Source organism: Octopus sinensis, linkage group LG14, assembly GCF_006345805.1.
Source record: "Octopus sinensis linkage group LG14, ASM634580v1, whole genome shotgun sequence".
Taxonomy (NCBI): domain Eukaryota; kingdom Metazoa; phylum Mollusca; class Cephalopoda; order Octopoda; family Octopodidae; genus Octopus; species Octopus sinensis.
In genome coordinates, this window is record NC_043010.1 from 37,559,358 (window position 1) to 37,575,180 (window position 15,823).

At 38.3% G+C, this 15,823-nt stretch overlaps 1 protein-coding gene across 5 annotated transcripts in view; it reads left to right on the forward strand.

The window, feature by feature from the left end:
* LOC115219142 (tRNA pseudouridine synthase A) overlaps nt 1-15,823 on the forward strand; it is a 56,631-nt gene that overhangs the window by 23,355 nt on the left and 17,453 nt on the right. For 4 of the 5 annotated variants that reach the window (XM_036508886.1, XM_029789237.2, XM_029789238.2 and 1 more), the window contains exons 8-17: nt 656-725; nt 1,487-1,587; nt 3,765-3,792; nt 6,161-6,239; nt 7,338-7,383; nt 8,059-8,152; nt 8,764-8,834; nt 9,585-9,629; nt 12,298-12,372; nt 12,829-12,899. In XM_036508886.1, coding sequence (XP_036364779.1) covers nt 656-725; nt 1,487-1,587; nt 3,765-3,792; nt 6,161-6,239; nt 7,338-7,383; nt 8,059-8,152; nt 8,764-8,834; nt 9,585-9,629; nt 12,298-12,372; nt 12,829-12,899 — 680 coding nt within the window. Of the gene's footprint in view, nt 1-655; nt 726-1,486; nt 1,588-3,764; nt 3,793-6,160; nt 6,240-7,337; nt 7,384-8,058; nt 8,153-8,763; nt 8,835-9,584; nt 9,630-12,297; nt 12,373-12,828; nt 12,900-13,830; nt 14,036-15,823 lie in introns of those variants that run through there. The other variant, XM_029789239.2, reaches the window with a different exon arrangement.

Here is a 15,823-nt window from a genome sequence, read left to right on the forward strand (position 1 = left end):
AGAGATATTTCCTTTTAGCTCACATTTGCTGCCTTTGTTTAAGTCAAATATTCCAGTTAAGAAAATGGCAGTTTGTATGTTGGAAGATATTAAGCGAGCGACTAGAATCCTTCGATCACCTCTGTCTACGCTGCATCCTTCGTGTCCAATGGCATCACTTTGTCTCCAACAATTTGGTGCGACACCAGTACAAAATCACCTCCCTCCGACAAGTCATCCTAACGAGATGTCTACGTTGGCTAGGTCATGCACTCCTTTGTCAACTAGGAGAATTCATCTATGAAGCAGTTGCCCCAGCTCCCCTTCGGGGCTGGCGAAAGCGATGTGGTGGACAACGAAAAACATAGCTAATGACAGTCAAAGCTGATCTGGAACCCAACCTAGGCCCCCATATCTACAGCATTCGCCGCTGGAATAAGGAGTGGTTGGAGATCACGTGGTCGCTAGCCTCAAATCGCCAGGTCTAGTTGGCATTTGTGAGAGATGCAGCACTGAGGATGAATGAAGCCAGCTCAACCCACCCCTGGTGAATGCTGTCTCAAGACAAGACAAGACAGTTTGTATGTTGGGGTACAAGAAAATGGCAGTTGGGGTACACATCATACTTAGAGGCTTTGCTTTATTGCTTAATGTTTTTTTATATTTTTTTTTTTACATGTTGATACATTTTGATAATTTGATTGATCGACTCAATGAGACACTTCCAAAACAGATCAGAATCTTAGGTAAGTCAGTCTTTTAAATGATTTTAAATCTCTTGTTTTGTGGGTTTTCTCTTTCTCTTGTTTGTTTTATGGTTTTATTATTTATTGTTTGGTATGGGGGGAAAAAAAAGAGCCTTCTGATGAGAAATGAATGAAATTTATTTATTTATTCATCATCATCTTCATCATTTTTTAAACATTCACTTTTCCATGCTTACATGGGCCAGACAGTGGTGCATTGAGCATAGTTTCTATGACCAGGTACCCTTCTTGTTGCTAGTCCCTGCTTATTTCCAAGCATGGTAATAATCTCTCAGTCTATGGAACAACAAACGGCCTGGACATGCTTGTATGGTAGACTGTCAGTAAACAACACCAGAAGACCATCCAGAAGCCATTGCTCACAAACCAGCAAACACACACAAGGGATATAAGAACTTACTCACACAACTTACAGACACACATGCACACACACACGCGTGCGTGCGACAGGCTTCTTTCAATTTCCGTCTTGCAAACCCACAGACAAAACTTTGGTAGGCTGGGAACTATAGTAGAAGATACTTGCCCAAAATGCCATGCATTGGGATTGAAACTGTGTGGCTGGGAAGCAAACTTCCTTACTACACTGCCTTGCTTGCACCTATCTTGCTTTCTACAATTTGCTTTCTACACAGAATTTTTAAATCAAAATGAAAAGAGATAACATTTGAGCTGGTAGTGAGTCAACTGGTTTATTGTATATCAATTCTAATTTTCTCTCGTGCTTTTCATTTTTGTAGGCATGCTGCGTACTACAAATTCTTTCAACAGTAAGAACCATTGTTCACATCGTACATACATTTATGTTATGCCAACGTTTGCACTGACTCCTGTAGAAGAGGTATGTATGTTGAAAATTGCATCTACAATGACAAATATTTTTTTTTTTTTGCAATATTTGTTATTTAACCCTTTCGATACCAACCCGTCTAAAACTGCCTCTGGCTCTGTTGTACAAATGTCTTGTTTTCATTAGTTTTGAATTAAAATCTTTCATCAAACCTAGTCACAATTTATGTTCCTAACACTAGCTTAATGACTGGACACTAAACTCTGCTTGCGAAGACCTGTTGAGTCAAGTGAAATCGAAATTGAAATCAAATTCATGACTGGCATCCATGCTAGTGGAGCATGAAGAGCACCATCCGAGCGTGATCATTGCCAGAGCAGCTAACTGACTTCTATGCCGGTGGCACATAAAAAGCACCATTGTTGCTAGTGCCGCTGGACTGGCTCCTGTGCAGGTGGTATGTAAAAAACACCATTTCGAGCGTGTCCATTGCCAGTACTGCCTGACTGGCCCTCGTGCCGGTGGCACGTAAAAGCACCCACTACACTCTTGGAGTGATTGGCATTAGGAAGGGCATCCAGCTGTAGAAACTTTGCCAGATCAAGATTGGAGCCTGGTGCAGCCATCTGGTTCTCCAGCCCTCAGACAAATCGTCCAACCCATGCTAGCATGGAAAGCAGACGTTAAACGATGATGATGATGATGATGATGAAGAAGAAACACAGAACATCTCAAAATAAGTACAGTAACAGAAGGGTTAAAACCTTTAGCGCAACATGTGTTTATATATTTGGGGTGAATTATTTTGTAAGGATGAATAACAGAAACAATGATTTACTTGTAAAAGAAAATCTATGGTAGGATTCAGTTATGTTCCTTTATATTCAGAGTTTAAAGGGATAGCATGGCTTATCCCTTATTTGTCAATAGATAAAAAGTTCTAGTAATACACTGCAAGTTGATTCAAGGGCTTAGACACATACACACTCATAGTCACGCGTGTGCATGCAGTATCTATATTCGTTTGTTCTTGTTTCACTCATTAGACTGTGGGACTGCTTTGAAGGGCTTAGTTGAATAAATTGATCCTGCTACTTCTGTTACTTCTTCCATTGGTCCTTTTCGCTGAACTGCTGAGTTTAGGGATCATAAGCAAAGCAACACTGGTTGTCAACTGGTTTTGGGACAAACACAGTGATATGCCCACACATTCATATATGCATGCATACATGATCATATGGTGCATGCGCACACACAAATGTGTGCACATGATGGTCTTCCAAATAGTTTCCTTAAACCAAATTCTGTCAAGGCATAGGTTGGTCTGGTGCTATAATAGAAGACACTTGCACAAGGTTCTGCACAGTGGAACTGAACCAGAGACCATGTAGTTGCAAAGAGAATGCCTTAGCTGCCCAGCCATACCTGTGCCAATATGTATATACATATATATATATATTTATATAACAAAAATATGGATAGAGGAAATCAGATCTTTAATTGTAGAATTCATTATACAAAGCCGACAGTTGTTTCTGTTGTAGCAACAGATTTAGATATAGAAAATGTTGAAATTAATATATTCGAAAATGCATGTTAACACAATGTCTTCAAGGTGATCCAAAGTTGGTTAAATTCAAAGTGAACTAAGGAAATATTTCCAGTACACAAGCACATACAAAAAGAACATTAAGATGAAAAATAATCTAAGAAGACTTAATTTTGTATTCAACTCTTGATGATGTCAGTGGATAACAAAAGAATAAAAAATACATACATACATATATATATATATATATATATATATATATATATATATATATAACAAACTTACTTAGAAATGGATGCATGCGTTCTGTCGTGTAATAACAAATTAATAAATAAAATATATGCATATATGTACGTATCTACATCTACATGTACATGCATATATGGTACAGGACACCAAAAAAACGTCGAACACAATGAAAAATGAAAACATAAACACAAAACCAAGGAACTGGACATTTTTCTTAAACAACAAAAAAATAGAGTACTGGACAAATAACACAAGGAAAATTCCCCTTCTTCAGTCGCCATGGTTTCATCTACTCCGCGTATACACACACACACACACACACACACACACACACACACACACACACATATATATATGTAGTTTACGTTTTCTTTTTTATGTTTTATTTGGTGTTTAAATTCTAAATGTTTTTTTCTTTCTTTCATTTCAGAATGTTGTTTTAGATTACAGAATAGAAGGTAAGCTTCCTGAAAAATATTTCCTTTCTGTCATTGAACTTTGAATTATGAAGGAGGTTAGATGACTTGCTGCTGTTTGGATTATGTCCTAACACAACATAACACGACCCTAGTTGATAGTATATCTCATAATAAGATAAAAATTGACAGTTCATATTCTGTAACTTGGTTCCTTCTCTCTCAGTGGCCATTCCACCTTAATGTATGGAGCTGGCAGCACTATTAAGAAAAGTTTCACAAGTGTTTTGTTGAACTGCAGTTTTTGAATTTAATGCCTTAAGTAAAGCAACCTAGAGTAGACTAGTTCAATGGCAGATTGAATCTTTTGATATCAACCTGTTTGAGACTATCCTTGGTCTTGTAATACAAGCTTCCTGTTTAAACCTTTCAGCATTCAAATTACTCAGTCAGATGTAAAGCTTATTCACATTCTCTTTACTCTCTTTTACTTGTTTCAGTCATTTGACTGTGGCCATGCTGGAGCACCGCCTTTAGTCGAGCAAATCGACCCCGGGACTTATTCTTAGTAAGCCTAGTACTTATTCTATCGGTCTCTTTTGTCGAACCGCTAAGTTACGGAAACGTAAACACACCAGCATCGGTTGTCAAGCGATGTTGGGGGGACAAACTCAGACACACACACATATATATAGATATACATACATATATACGATGGGCTTCTTTCAGTTTCCGTCTACCAAATCCACTCACAAGGCTTTGGTCGGCCCGAGGCTATAGTAGAAGACAGTTGCCCAAGGTGCCACGCAGTGGGACTGAACCCTGAACCATGTGGTTGGTAAGCAAGCTACTTACCACATGTCTTGAATTAATTATGCATCATCTCATAACTTTGAGATTTCAATGATGTGATTGTTTATTTGTAGAATGACTTTGTAGGGAAGGTGTGAGAGGCCAGATCTGGTCAGTTTGAACATAAAACAGGTTGAATATTTGGGCTGAATAAAGCTAAGTTTAAATGCTAAGGGATAAGTCATCATCATCATCATTATTGTCATCATCATTTAATGTCTGTTTTCTGTGCTAGCATGGTTTGGATGGTTTGGCAGGAGCTGGTAAGCCAGAGGGCTGTACCGGGCTCCAGTCTGTTTTGGTATGCGTTTCTACAACAGGATGCCTTTCCTAATGCCAACAACTTCACAGAGTGTACTGGGTGCATTTTATGTGGTGCCAAAACCTTCCATCAAAACTTTATGCTAATTTATGTTCCAAAATGCCAGTGCAATAACGACAACATTATTTTTCTAAATTCTTCATTATTTTCATAATAACCGAGCTAAAACATCATCATCATCATCGTTTAACGTCCGCTTTCCATGCTAGCATGGGTTGGACGGTTCAACTGGGGTCTGGGAAGCCAGGAGGCTGCACCGGGCCCAATCTGATTTGGCAGTGTTTCTACAGCTGGATGCCCTTCCTAACGCCAACCACTCCGTGAGTGTAGGTTGTGCATTTTACATGCCACCAGCACAGGTGCCAGACGAGGCTGGAAACAGCCACGATCGGATGGTGCTTTTTACATGCCACCGGCACGGAGGCCAGTCAGGGCGGCGCTGGCAACGGCCATGTTTGGATGGTTCTTTTACGTGCCATCGGCACTGGTATCACAACTACAATTTCCATTGATTTTGATTGATTTCGATTTCACTTGCCTCAACAGGTCTTCGCAAGTCCTCAACAGGTCTTGTGCATTTCAATAGAAATTTAGTGACAAACGAGTTAAAGAGGCTCTAACTCTCACATCTGCTTACTGCTAGAGAAACTGGGGAGATTATGAGTAGTCCAAGTGAACCCTTTTTTACCCTATTTTCCTCTCCATTGTAAACTGTGAAAGGATTTATTAAAACTTTTGATCTTCTGAATATTAGCAACAAGCAAATTGTGCAGTGATTGTGCTGATGTCACAAATCTGCTGTGCTGCACCGACCACTCATGCATACTCGTGTCCACAACTAGGAACCTCTCTGTTACTGTTTGACTTGCTAGAAATAGCACATAAATCTTTCTCAAATTAAATTCAACTGACTTAACCTCCTAACATACACGTTATTTTTTCAGTTTCTATGATGGTGGTGGTGGTTGTTGGTGATGATGGTATAGTAGTAACAATAGTGGTTGTATGATGATGGTATAGCAGTAATAATAGTGGTTGTATGATGGTGATAGTGGTGGTAGTGATGAATATAAAGCTGGTTTTGGCAGTAGTAATGGTGGTATAGTAGCAACAATAGTGGTTGTATGATGATGATAATCATGGTGGTGGTGGTAGTTGCAGTGATAATCACTTCAATTATAATTGCAGTGATGATGGTTATGTTAAACCTAAAAATCCTATTTCTTTATATTTCAGAAAGCAAACTGGAAGAGCTGAACAGCGTTTTAAGTTTGTTTAAGGGCACACATAATTTTCATAATTTCACCTCTGGACGGTAAGACATCCTCTCTTTCTTTCTTTCCTTTTGCTTATTCTCCTCTCATCCTCTCACTTTTTCCTCTTGTCTCTCTCTTTCTCTTTCTCACATTTCTTGTGATTTGTAGACAGTGGCATAGCTAGGGTAAACTGTGCCCGGGGCAAACTGCAAAAATGTGCCCCTTCCCTTACAAAATCCATGATATTATATAATACTTATTTGTTACAAGTAATTAATGTTTTAAAGCAATATTTTTGGAATAATTATTTTACCAGGGTTCATTTACCTGCCAGTTCAGTACAGCCTGTAATTAAAAATATATTTTTTGAATGTTTACTTTTACGAAACCTCCTTATTTTAACCGTTTAATAATTGAAGCATTAAAAACATCTAATGTGTGAAATGAGATGTAATAAAAAAAAAAAAACAATTGTTTAATGTCTTGTCTTTCTTGCTTTTGATGAGGTGCTCCCCACTTCAATTGGCACCTGGGGCACATGTCCCCTTGACCACCCCACTAGTTACGCTACTGTTTGTAGAACAGTTCATACTTAGTCTGGGACCTTGTCCTTCATCTTGCTGTCGTGGGTGACTCTGCCAGAAGTTAATGCTTCTGAGACTGCTGCTCTCAGAATCATGGGTGAGGCATCATGCAAGCTTCTTGATCACAACAAGATTGATGACCCTTAGAAGGAAATTGATACTAGTATGACCAGTAGCAGCCATTCAAGAATTTGGACCTGAAGATCTCCATTTCCAGCGACTTCGAGGGCCACCTCCCAGTGGTGTCGGGCGTCAACGAAGAGCCCTCGACTACAACAAGATGACCAAAGTTTTTTTTCTTTCCAAGGTCTGGGGTCTCCCGCCCATAAGCCCTAGACCATCACCTAATCACCCTTACCCATCTTGTTGCTTAACAACAACAACAACAGCAGCAGCAACACCACCACCATTACCACCACCACCATCACCACCACCACTGCTGAGGTGCTGCCACTGCCTGCACCACCACCTCCTCCTCCTGTTCCTATTGTTGTTATTGTTGTATAGCTGTACAATGTTGATAATATTGCTCATTGATATTTATCTTTTCTCCCTCTCTCTCATCTTATTTAGGAAATTCTCTGACCCAAGTGCCAACCGTTACATTATGGATTTTGAGGTAAGTTTTTCCCTTGTTTTTCAACATCTGTTGTTTCTTCTACTTCATTATTCATTCCATTTACACCCAATCCCTCCACAGTCATCCCCTACTCATCCCTACCTTCCCTCCAACGTATACCTATCATCACTCATCTCTTGTTCTTCATTCATTATATTCATTTCTTATCACTAACTTTCTCCCACTCTCTCATATACTCTTGCAGCCTCTACTCAGCCACACATCCTGTTCTCCACTCCCCTTGTACCTTGAAGGTCCACACTGTCCCCCTCCTTACTACTATTTTTAGCCCCTTCCAGTTCCACCTCAACCACTCTCATCCTCTCTCCTATAATCCTTTCTACTAGAGGCACAAGGCCTGAAATTGAAGGGGAAGGAGATAGTCGATTACATTGACCCCAGTACTCAACTGGTATTTAATTTATCAACTCTGAAAGGATGAAAGGCAAACTCGACCTCAGTGGAATTTGAACTCAGAATGTAGCAGCAGATGAAATACTGCTAAGCATTTCGCCCGGTAATATACAAGGGTTGATTGAATTGGTTCTACATTCTCCCACTGCATTCCATGTAGGCGACTGTTTTAGTGCTCAAAAAGAAATCAATAATTTTATCGATTTGATGCTTTATTTCTCCTTCTTCTGCCTCTACTTTACATTACATCCATATTTTCAGGCAGGAAAACCAGTGGTCATCGATGGTCTAGAGCTGGTCACTATCAGGATTCAAGGCCAAAGTTTTATGTTGCATCACATTCGTAAAATGATCGGTACGCTATTTACATATTTACATGTTTCCATGTTTCCATTGTTGATATTGTCTTGTTGTTGTGTTGCTGTTTTTGTTGTTATGTTGGTGGTACTGTCTGATCTAGCAGACCTATGGTCAAAAATACATCATCCTTGACCCCACATGTCTTATTTTTCTTGTATAAATATATCAAGGACAAAAGAACGGTGAATCAGCAGTCATTGGAGTGTCAGATAGAATGCTGTACCATATTTGTTTTGACTAAGGCTAAGAGCTGGCAGAATTGTTAGCACAAGACAAAATGCCTAGTGGCATTCTATCTGTCTTTACAGATATATATATAAATTTTAATTTAAAATGAGGGTGAGAAATTGGATATTAATTTAATTAACATCAATTTAACACCAGTGGTCTAGCATACTAAAATCTGAAGGTTCAGTAAATTGTATTATATACATATGAGAGGGATGACAACTATGTGGACAACCCTTATGCTAGAAGTAGATCTGCTATGGTCTTACCACTCAAGAAAAAATGGTAAGACCATAATAGATCTACTTCTAGCATAAGCCTTCTTAACCACACACCTATACCCACAACTATATATTGATTTCGTTTTGTCTTTTCCAGGTTTATCAATAGCCATTGTTCGAGGATTTTGTGGGAAGGATGTCATTGATCTTGCATGGAAGGCTGAGAAAGTAAGTTGAGCTTCTTTTACTTGCTGCTATTGTTGTTGTTGTTGTTGTTTTTGTTGTTGTTGCTGTTAAGACTGCAGGTCATCTCAAGTGATAGTGGGGGATATTTTTTTGAGAGAATTTTGACTGTTATTTCTAGCAAGTCAGACAACCATGTTATAATGTAATAACGATAAGACTGATCTTAGATGTGGCTGTGTGGAAGGCTGCACCAGACTCCGCTCTGTTTTGGCATGGTTTCTGTGGCTGGATGCCCTTCCTAATGCCAACCACTCTGGGAGTGCAATGGGTGCTTTTACGTGTGACTGGCACGGGTGCCGTATGTGCAACACTGGTATCAGCCATGACTGCAGTTTTACTTGGCTTGATGGGTCTTCTCAAGCACGACATAATGCCAAATGGACTTGAAGCCCAGCATAATGCCAAATGGTCTTGGCCCTTGCCCCCATGAGGCCCAACACTCAAAAGGTAATTTAATTTATCATGCCACTGACACAAGTCCCATTTGTGTGACAGCGGTGTCTGCCATAACTGCGATATTACCTGGCTTGATGGATCTTCTTCTCAAGCACAACATAATGCCAAGTATGTATGTAATTATATCATTGATTTATCTCTAGTGTTCTGTTTTGTCTTTGATCAAGTAATGGAGTATGGGACCATTGAATGATGACAATATTTTTTGATAATAAAATTATGTGTTTGAACTGTTAAAACAATATGTTAATTATTTTCAAAATTTTTTCTTTACAGGTGGATGTTCCCAAAGCACCAGGATTGGGCCTTGTTCTAGAAAGGGTAAAGATTTTCTTTTTCTATTTCTATTTTCTTGCTATGGCCTGTGTATGTAGCACTTAAACCTTTTGTAATACATGGTGCTTTGGTTTGTGTAACCAAAAAGACCCAAATTTTTTTCTGTTGAGATTGAAATTGATGGGTGCATATAGAAAACAATGGATAAAGTGCTTAAAACTATCAGGTCCTTAAGAATGAAATGTCCGATTTTCTTATGCACCAAGTTTGACAGTTGTTAATGTTTTATTCTGACAATTCTTTGTTTTACAACATTGAAGAGTTACATCATCACTTTTCGAAATGCAATTCATGGCGTCTGATTATATTGTGAGTTTTCTTGTATACAAGTCAAATTTTTCAGACCAAAATTTACAGCCAAAAATGGTCGATTGATTTATATGCTAAAATGATTTTGGAAGACTAAAAATTCTATGTAAAATGCAGCAGGATTTGGAAAGATAGAGATGATGTTTGAATGTTTACATTATAAACATAAACTATGTTGACTTGTATGTTTGAGGAGAATATAGTAATATTTATATTATTCAAAGCACCATCCGATCGTGGCTGTTGCCAGCCTTGCCTGGCCCCCGTGCCGGTGGCATGTAAAAAGCACCATCCGATCGTGGGCGTTTGCCAGCCTCGTCTGGCACCTGTGCCGGTGGCACGTAAAAAGACCCCACTACACTCACGGAGTGGTTGGCGTTAGGAAGAGCATCCAGCTGTAGAAACATTGCCAGATCAGACTGGGCCTGGTGCAGCCTTCTGGCTTCCCAGACCCCAGTTGAACCGTCCAACCCATGGTAGCATGGAAAGCGGATGCTAAATGATGATGATGATGATTGAAAATGCCTCAACCCTTTAGGATTCAGATTATACTCTCAAGCGGGATGGTGGTTGTCTCTTGAGCCCCAGAACAATGATTCTGCAATTTCTTACTGAACAACCATCACAGATAATTTGCTTATAGTGATCAAACGTTTGTACTTACTCATTAGCTCACTCCCTCCATCATGATCGGCATTACCTTGTCAAAGCAATCACAAAAGCAATGTGAGATGCAGTGTTTTGCTGAAGAACACAAGGCACCACCTTGTTCAGGAATTGAACCCAAGATCTCACAATTGTGAATGCAACCCTCCTAAGCACTAGGCGATACACCCCACTCTGTCAAATTAAATGTTTATTTAGTTACATTGGTTCAAATTAATCATGCGTTATCTCAGAGCTTTGAGATTTCAATGTTTAGTTTGAGAATGATATTGTAGGGTAGGTGCAAGAGGCCAGATCTGCTTAGTTTGATCACAAAACAGATTGCATATTTGAGCTGGACATGGCTGATTTAAGTGCTAAAAGGTTAAAATGTAAAAGATATATTATTGATACCATTCAAAATGTGACCGTGTGTGTACTGTTGGCGATTTTTTTTTCCTCTGTCTTCCCTTCTTCGGATCTTTCCTTCTCCTATGTTTCCGACGAAGAGCTCCGCTCGAAATGTTAAACCCTCCTTCTTTCCTGAGTGTCCAATAATACTATATTTGTTCCATGTCCTCGCATTGTTGTGTTTTTTTGTGCTTTCTGGTTTGGATTAACTTTATTATTGATATCATATGTTTTTAGAATCCCTAACTCAGAAGGAAGCAATTGTACTCCATTTATTGGGGTTGTGGGTTCAGCTCTAGCTTAGGTATTTTTGCTGTTATGAAAATAAGGGTGTATAGCTTATCAATATTTGTAAAAGCTTTATCAACATAGCCATACAGTAGAATATTGTTAGATATAGATTATGCCTCTGATTTCATTCCATAGTTAATTTAGATTATTTAAGCAGTGGTTCCCAAAGTGGGCGGTATTGTTCCCCTGGGAGCGTTGGAAAGTTCCAAGGGGGCATTGAAGAAAAATGGGGTGATAATGGGGGTAGTGATTCATGTAAAAAGCAGGGCCATAATAAGGTAGCGATTCATGTAAAAACAACAAAATAATGGGTTCATTAGGTTAAGTTTTATTTGTGAAATACAGTTGCTTTGAATTTGCTTTAGAAAGAGGTCTATGTTTGTGACGGTTAGTTGGGGTGGGGGCACTAGGGATATGGCTTGGATGTAAAGCGGGTGGCAACCCGAAAAAGTTTGAGAACCACTGGTTTAAAGCATTAGCTATATACAATGTTCTTTCCATACATTTTCAATCATTTTAATAACATTATCACAATGGAAAGACCAAAATAGACTGCAAATCATGATGATGATGATAATGATGATTTAATGTCATCTTCCACACTGGCATAGGTTAGATGGTTTGATAGGATCTGACAAATTGTAGGGTCCTTTTAGTCCTGTCTTTCTGAGAATTTACCAGATTCTCTAGGGCTGGCGTCAGAAAAATTATTACCCAGTTGACTCCATATATTTACTAAATTCTTCATCACTTTTACATTTAATTGAAATGAAGTTATTGTATTCATTGCATTTTTCAACAGAAATTTGGTAACAAAAAAGGGGTTAACTAGTGTTTGAGTGGAATTGACTTCAGATTTGAGTGAAGTGTAAGTTGAGAAAGCCACTTGATAACAAAACATTAATTCATGTATGTTGTATAAAAGTCTTATAACTGAATTTCATTGGTGTAAAATTGGTGTGATTTAATATTTGTCTTTTCTGGTTCTTCTGTCTAGTTGCATTATAATGGTTACAATAAACGGTTCGGCAATGATGGCATCCATGAACCTTTAGTGTGGGATAAATATGATGTAAGTACGACTTCATGTTTTCACTATTATTATGACATGATCTCTCTCTCTCTATATATATATATTATATACATGTGTGTGTGTGGACTGGGTGCTTTAAGTGGTACCTGCACTGACAGGGTCACCAATTACTTGCAAGACAGCACACACACACACACACGCACGCACGCGATGGTTTTTCTGCATTCCTGGTCTACAAAATTCTGCCATAAAGCCTCGGGCTACAGTAGAAGGCATTTAGTCAAAGTGCTGCACTGTAAGATTGAACTTGAAACCATGTACTTAAGAAGCAAAATACTTAACAACATAACCAAACCTCTGCCAGTTAACTTAGATATTTAAAATTTTTTTCTTAAACATGAAGAAAATCTGAAAAATTATGATCATATTAGGAATCCTTTGTTTTTCTTCCTTTTAGAACCTTTATTCATGTTATTCTTCTTATTTACTTTCTAGGAGCAAATGGAGAATTTTAAAGAAGAATTTATCATGAAAAACATTGTCGAGAAAGAGAAAGAAGAGAAATCGTATCCTTAAATTCTTTACTAACTTTGGTCTCTATGACAACCAATACATATGTGTTCTTGTAATTTCATGACGTTGTTGTTGATGATAATGTTGGTGTTGTAAAGAGGGAGTTGATGAAAAAAAAAAAAAGGACCCTGCCTATTGTTATTATTGAACTCAAGTGGGCCCTTGTCAGAGCAGACTTATGATTTCAAGACATTTCAGCCATCACCTTCTTGTCTTCTTTTCAAATAGGGTATTTCTAGGGATTCATTATAGCGTTATTCTTTTTTCTTCAAGATGTTAGGGTGTAATTTGAGAGAATTTTGGCTGCTATTTCTAACAGGTTGAATGATTGTACAGAGGACCCCTCATTGGCTCATTATGTTCAGCAGCAGCTGTTGTTGTTGTTGTTTGGACCATGGTCAGCCCTGAATGGGCTGATCTGATGTCATATGCATTAGGGTCATGCCGATCCTACTTTTCTTGTTAAGGCAGCCTAGGGTGGTTTTTCTACCTGGCCGGCTCCTGTCAACCGTCCTACCCATGCATGCATGGAAGATGGACATTAAACGATGATGATGATAGAAATAACATGCTTTACATAACACTTAAGCATCAGTTTGGATTATATAAAGCTTTATTTTATATTTTAAAAAATTCTACAGTGCACTTGGATACCCTTTACAATACACCAGTGCTTTGCAGTGCATTGTTGGAAAACCGATGATTCTCTGTCTCGAAAAAACTTGAAGGACGTCTATTGGTTGGTCATAATTGTGAATCTTCAAATAAGGGACATAACTCTACGCGTTTCAAGTTGAGTGAATCGTATAAAACCTTTCTCATTGGTTCATGTGTGTGTGTGTGGTGCACGTGTAGTGATGCAGTGTTTAGTTAGTCTTCGTTTCTTGTTAGTGTAAAATCTTCCTTGACTCTTTAATCTCTCAGTCTCTTCAAATGGCTGCCTTGCCTCCACCATCACTGCTACAAGGCTCACGTCGGCCCCATTGCCGGGAAGTCGTCACTCCACCATGCGATGCGGAAACTCTATAAGTTAGAGAAAGCAAAGTTAGACGTTGCGCAACCGGCATAAAAAGGAAACAGAGGTGGGGACGGAGGTGGGGGGCGGGGGTAAGAGAGAGGAAGAGGAAGAGAACAAGAATAGGATAAAATAACAAGAAATAACAAACAAACAAATAGAAAAACACGTTTATGTTTTAAATAATTAAGAGGCAATACCAGCATGAAAGAAAAAAAAATTCAATAATTAGTGTTGATATACTGGGTTGGCCATAAGTCACCCAACAGCAAATCAAAATTCCATAAATACTTTCTGTTATTCCGTATTGACTCGAATGGAAAAATGTGTCGCTCAAAAAGGACTTCAGCTTGAACAATTTTCATGTTGTTCTATATTTAGATGCTTTTATTTAAATTAATTCAGTTGTTAAACATAAATAAATCTTGGAATTAAAAGGTTTTGATTTACTGTCAAGTGACTTTTGGTCAACCCTGTGTGTATGTGTGTTTGTATATATATATATATATATATAGAGTTGGCCAAAAGTCCCCTGACAGTAAATTAAAATTCCATAAATACAATCTGTGATTCTGTATATTCAAATGAGAAATGTGTCACTCAAGAAGGACTTCAGTTTGAACAATTTCCATAGTTGGACATAAATTTTCATAATTAAACACAAATAAATCTTGGAATGAAATGGTTTTGATTTACTGTCGGGTGACCTTTGGCCAACTCTGCATTTAATGAATGCAAAGGCGGTGTGCCTGGCAGAACTGTTACCTCATTGGACAATAAAGCCTAGCAGTATTCCTTCCAACTTTATGTTCTGAGTTCAAATGCTGCCAAGGTCAACTTTGTCTTTCATCCCTTCAGGGTCAATAAAATAAATACCAGTTGAACGTTGAGGTCGATGTAATTGACTTAGCCCCACCCCTCAAAACTGCTGGACTTGTGTTTAAAATTTGAAACCAATGTATTAAATGAGTAGAATATTAATATACGGTAACAAATACTATTTTTGATGGCATAAAAGACACATAGGAGTATTAGATACACCCCACAATTTCATCTTCATCATCATCATCATCATCATCATCATCATCATCATCGTTTAACGTCTGCTTTCTATGCTGGCATTTATTCATTCATTCATCTAATTTTCTCCCAGGTTGGCTGACCGAAAACTATTGGTTATAGCTCTAGTTAAGAATGCAAATGCCCAATTCTATCTCATTATTATTATTACTATTCTTTCACACTGGCAGCCTGAGTTTTTGCTGTTTCATGGTGCCCAATTCTATCTCATTATTATTATTATCACTACATCCATGTATATTCAAGAAAAGTAGTTTTTAGTGTATTAAAGCTTATGGGAGGCCCAAATTCACATATAGAACCCAGGGTGGTTATTTTGAAACGTCTTTTTGGAGGAAAAGTGCATTTTATATTCCTTCATATATGAGGAGGTGCTAGAAAGTTCTTGGCTTTGGGTAAAAGAAAATGCAGGAGGATTAGTTAATTATGATTTTATCCAATATATTCCCCTCTCAGATTCACACACTTATTGCAGTGATCCTACAGTTTTTCTAAGCCTTGTAAAAAACTTGGAAGGTTGGGCCTCCAACCATGCCTTCCACGATACCCTTAAAGCCAGGAACTTTGCAGTATTTCCTCATATGATAATTGTAAGGTGAAGACTACAAATTATTTTGGTAAATAAATTGTTAATGCTATTTTATGTGTCTGACAAATTTGTTTTTGTTGTTGCTAGATGAGGGAGTGTGGGGAAGAGCCTGTGGCTTTTGCAAGTTCTCCTACACTGGGAGATTGGTGTTACTATTCCCCTTGAACTTTTGTCAATCAATACCTGTGGGAAAGACATGGACAGAGAGGGAATTCCAGTGATTGAAGGGAGGA